Genomic DNA, 5,287 nt, shown 5'->3' with positions numbered 1-5,287 from the left:
TTTACCCCACAACTATTTACAGAAACTATTACACTGCGATGACGGAGATGACATAAGGCTGTGACCTCAGAGACTTCAATATTGTTTGTTTAAAATATTAAAAATAACTTCCAGGACTATGTGCCCGGCTGTGAGATCCACAATGAGCAGGAAATAGTAAGTGCTCCTCAGAGTTAAAGCTGCCCTGACACTGCCTGATTTATCCAGGGTTATAGAAACTCCTGACAGAGTTGATGCAATTCACTTTTTCCAAGTCATCTCAATGGCAAAAAGTGACCCAATCGCCCTCATTCACCCACGTGAGGAGACACAAAACATTTTTTAAACACTTTGTTTGGCAGTTTTACATTGTGACGTACGACATGCGTTTCCAAGAGTGTGCTTTTAAAATAATACCAAAGAAATGATTTTAAAGTATGAGCAATGATGTCCTGAGTATACACATTTCCTTTAGATGTAACTTAAAAATAAATAGGGCTTTTGTGTGTTTAGGACATGTTTTGACAATTATCTCAGACTTGATAATAACATTCTGCAAGACATAAATAAAGGGTTGATGCTATGTGCTTCATTTCTTCTTCTCCGGATCTTCTACCATCAAGAATATGTAATTTCTCAGTTCAGATTCCCAGCTCTTCTGGTTTCATAACACAAACAGCAGCCTCATCTAGCGGCCAGCGAACATAATAAACAAAATGGCTGCCCGGTTGCCATAGAGACGAGGCGCGCACAACAACAACATCACTCTTCCGCGAGTCATAATGCGGTCAGCTGAGGAGAAAACTGTGCTTTTATGTGCTTTAGATGGTGATGCAGAGGGACTTAAGCGTCTTTTAGAAAGCGAGAGTGCCGCTGATACTCATCAACAGGAGAATATTCTGTCTGAGAAAGATGAGGTGGGGCGGAACGCGCTGTTTGCTGCTTGTACGTTAGGACGGAGCGAAGTCGTGCGCGTGCTCGTGCAGAACGGCGCTGACGTCAATGAATTCACAGCGCGCGGTAATTAGCAAGTTATTTCATTAAAAAAAAGTAGGCTAGTTATTGGTTGGCTAATTAAACTCCCGCAGTAAAGGTTATTTAGCATAATAAGACAGAATAGAAAATAGTATATTATAGTAAAATTACTCTAGTAGCCTAAATACTATAGTGTTTTTGAACCATACTATAGTACTATATTGTAGTATATTATAGTATTTACTACACTTTGTTAATTTACTGTAGTATATTTACTAAAGTACGGTTCAAAAACACTATAGTATTTACTAGAGTAATTTTACTATAGTATACTAGTATTTTTTTAGTATTTGGGCTAGCCTACCCGGCTGAAATAACCCACTAAACTACTAAAACTGATCTGGTTTGCTGGTCTGAGCTGATTTGAAATTGTTTAAAACCCCTTTAAAACCAGTCTGGGAGACCAGTCAAGAACGACAAACCAGCTCTTTGTTGGTATATCTGTGATTTTAATGAAGAACTTTGACCCTTTCCATTGGTTAGGCCTATTTAAACTGGAAAAGGTTCTCCAGATGGTTCACATGTCCTTTAAAGGGTTCTTTTAATAACTATTTACTGAAGTTCTTTGGGGAACACAACATGGTTCTTCTGTGACATTGCCATGGGAATTCATCTACATTTTTAAGAGTGTATTGTTTACCATTTATAATGTTGCACTGACTATTAGACCACTATTGGTCCATTTGTTGAAACTGAGATGTACAGCTCATCTTCAGCTGAATAAATCATCTCTCACTGATGTATGGTTTGTCAGGATAGGACAATATTTGAACATCTGAGGGTGCAAAAACATCTAAATATTGAGAAAATCTCCTTTAAAGTTGTCCAAATGAAGTCCTTAGCAATGCATATTAATACTAATAATACATTTATGATATGAACATTGACCAAATATCTTCATGGAACATGATCTTAATATCCTCATGATTTTTGGCATAAAAGAAAAATGGATAATTTTGACCCATAAACGCCACAGATATACCCGTGAGACGCAGCACTGCTGTTGATGAATAATCAGTCTGGTTCTGTAGGTTACTCTCCATTGCATTGCTCTGCCATGTGGGGTCATCTGGACACTTTGAAAACTTTGGTGGAGCTCAGCGCTGATTTTCAAGCTACCAATTTCCGTGGAGAAAAGGCTGTGGATGTGGCCCGACGTTATGACAAACTGCACTGCGCAGAGTACCTGACATGGGCTGGTGAGAAAGTGAAAGATTTCAGCACATTAAATCTTGTTGTGATTTATAATACAGATGATTTTCTTTCTCCTAACAGAGGCCAAACAGAGTTTGCGAGCATTAATACAAGAAATCAGAGACATTATATCTGATCAGGAGAAAGTTCAAGGAAAGCTCAGTAAGGAGGACAAGGTAATTCATTATATCCGTACGGAAATAGTTAGCAAACCCCAAAATACACACTGTCTAATCACGATTTGTGTGTTGCTATAGAACATGTGTATGAACATCTGTTCAGCTAAATCAGACTGGATGCACAACACCAAAACTGCAACGATTCAAGACTTTGCTGAACAGAAGAAGCTCCTGGAAGACGCACTGGCACCTGTTCTGCTCAAGCTTAACTCACAACGTGAGTATAACGGCTCTATAATTCATTTGTAAACCCAGTACAATTCTGCCAAATGTGACCCTGGAGCTCAACAGCAGTCATAAGGGAGATGTACAGCTCATCTTCAGCTGAATAAATCATCTCTCACTGATGTATGGTTTGTCAGGATAGGACAATATTTGAACATCTGAGGGTGCAAAAACATCTAAATATTGAGAAAATCTCCTTTAAAGTTGTCCAAATGAAGTCCTTAGCAATGCATATTACTACTAATAATACATTTATGATATGAACATTGACCAAATATCTTCATGGAACATGATCTTAATATCCTAATGATTTTTGGCTTGAAAGAAAAATGGATAATTTTGACCCACTCAATGCCACAGATATACCCGTGAGACGCAGCACTGCTGTTGAGGTCAAGGGTCACATGTGTTTTTCTTTTATCTACATGTTCTTGTCTTTTACTTTTTATTCCCTAAATTAAGTTTTTGTGTTTTATTTATTCACAGCTGAAGCCACAACGAAGACAAGAAAGCATTAGAACTACATTGCACAGAAATATGACAATAAATATATTAATAAAACACTCTGTGTTCTGCATTTAGTCTTTTCAAAGACTAATAATTAAACCATTAGATGAACATTATATGATTCATGACACACAATGTAAATAAAATGTATACATTTATTGCTGATTTAAATGGTTAATTTAGAACATGCAATGTACTTTTTCTAAATAAACAGTAGAGGGAGATAAAGGCCATCTTTCATGTTCCTCTAAATCATATCTTAAATATCTCCAATAGTGAATATATGATGGACAGATGCACTTTTATGATGGATAGATGCACTTTTATGATGGACAGATGCACTTTTATGATGGATAGATGCACTTTTATGATGGATAGATGCACTTTTATGATGGACAGATGCACTTTTATGATGGACAGATGCACTTTTAGGATGGATAGATGCACTTTTATGATGGATAGATGCACTTTTATGATGGATAGATGCACTTTTATGATGGACAGATGCACTTTTATGATGGATAGATGCACTTTTATGATGGACAGATGCACTTTTATGATGGACAGATGCACTTTTAGGATGGACAGATGCACTTTTATGATGGATAGATGCACTTTTATGATGGATAGATACTCTTTTATGATGAACAGATGCACTTTTATGATGGATAGATGCACTTTTATGATGGACAGATGCACTTTTATGATGGATAGATGCACTTTTATGATGGACAGATGCACTTTTATGATGGACAGATGCACTTTTATGATGGATAGATGCACTTTTATGATGGATAGATGCACTTTTATGATGGACAGATGCACTTTTATGATGGATAGATGCACTTTTATGATGGATAGATGCACTTTTATGATGGATAGATGCACTTTTATGATGGACAGATGCACTTTTATGATGGACAGATGCACTTTTATGATGGACAGATGCACTTTTATGATGATGGACAGATGCACTTTTATGATGGATAGATGCACTTTTATGATGGACAGATGCACTTTTATGATGGACAGATGCACTTTTATGATGGACAGATGCACTTTTATGATGGACAGATGCACTTTTATGATGGATAGATGCACTTTTATGATGGACAGAAGCACTTTTATGATGGATGGATGCACTTTTATGATGGACAGATGCACTTTTATGATGGACAGATGCACTTTTATGATGGATGGATGCACTTTTATGATGATGGACAGATGCACTTTTATGATGGACAGATGCACTTTTATGATGGACAGATGCACTTTTATGATGGACAGATGCACTTTTATGATGGATGGATGCACTTTTATGATGGACAGATGCACTTTTATGATGATAGATGCACTTTTATGATGGACAGATGCACTTTTATGATGGACAGATGCACTTTTATGATGGATGGATGCACTTTTATGATGGACAGATGCACTTTTATGATGATAGATGCACTTTTATGATGGATAGATGCACTTTTATGATGGACAGATGCACTTTTATGATGGATAGATGCACTTTTATGATGGATAGATGCACTTTTATGATGGACAGATGCACTTTTATGATGGATAGATGCACTTTTATGATGGATAGATGCACTTTTATGATAAACAGATGCACTTTTATGATGGATAGATGCACTTTTATGATGATAGATGCACTTTTATGATAAACAGATGCACTTTTATGATGGATAGATGCACTTTTATGATGGATAGATGCACTTTTATGATGGATAGATGCACTTTTATGATGGACAGATGCACTTTTATGATGGATAGATGCACTTTTATGATGAATAGATGCACTTTTATGATAAACAGATGCACTTTTATGATGGATAGATGCACTTTTATGATGATAGATGCACTTTTATGATGGATAGATGCACTTTTATGATGGATAGATGCACTTTTATGATGGACAGATGCACTTTTATGATGGATAGATGCACTTTTATGATGAATAGATGCACTTTTATGATAAACAGATGCACTTTTATGATGGATAGATGCACTTTTATGATGATAGATGCACTTTTATGATGGACAGATGCACTTTTATGATGGACAGATGCACTTTTATGATGGATAGATGCACTTTTATGATGGACAGATGCACTTTTATGGACTTCTAAACAGAAACAGTAATTCACTGCCAT

At 36.4% G+C, this 5,287-nt stretch overlaps 1 protein-coding gene across 1 annotated transcript; it reads left to right on the top strand.

Moving 5' to 3' along the window:
• Positions 1 to 761: 761 nt before the first annotated feature.
• ankrd45 (ankyrin repeat domain 45) lies at positions 762 to 3,130 on the top strand (the record flags this gene model as incomplete). The annotated part of the gene is made up of 5 exons (XM_079819436.1): positions 762 to 999; positions 2,046 to 2,213; positions 2,290 to 2,384; positions 2,466 to 2,604; positions 3,099 to 3,130. The coding sequence occupies 5 exons, from the start codon at positions 762 to 764 to the stop codon at positions 3,128 to 3,130; spliced, it is 672 nt and encodes a 223-aa protein (XP_079675562.1).
• Between the last annotated feature and the right edge of the window lie 2,157 nt (positions 3,131 to 5,287).

The sequence above is a fragment of the Gobio gobio genome (assembly GCF_949357685.1).
Source record: "Gobio gobio genome assembly, chromosome: 6".
NCBI classification, from domain to species: domain Eukaryota; kingdom Metazoa; phylum Chordata; class Actinopteri; order Cypriniformes; family Gobionidae; genus Gobio; species Gobio gobio.
The sequence above is the reverse complement of the archived record's forward strand: the minus strand, read 5'-3'. Positions and strand labels throughout refer to the sequence as shown.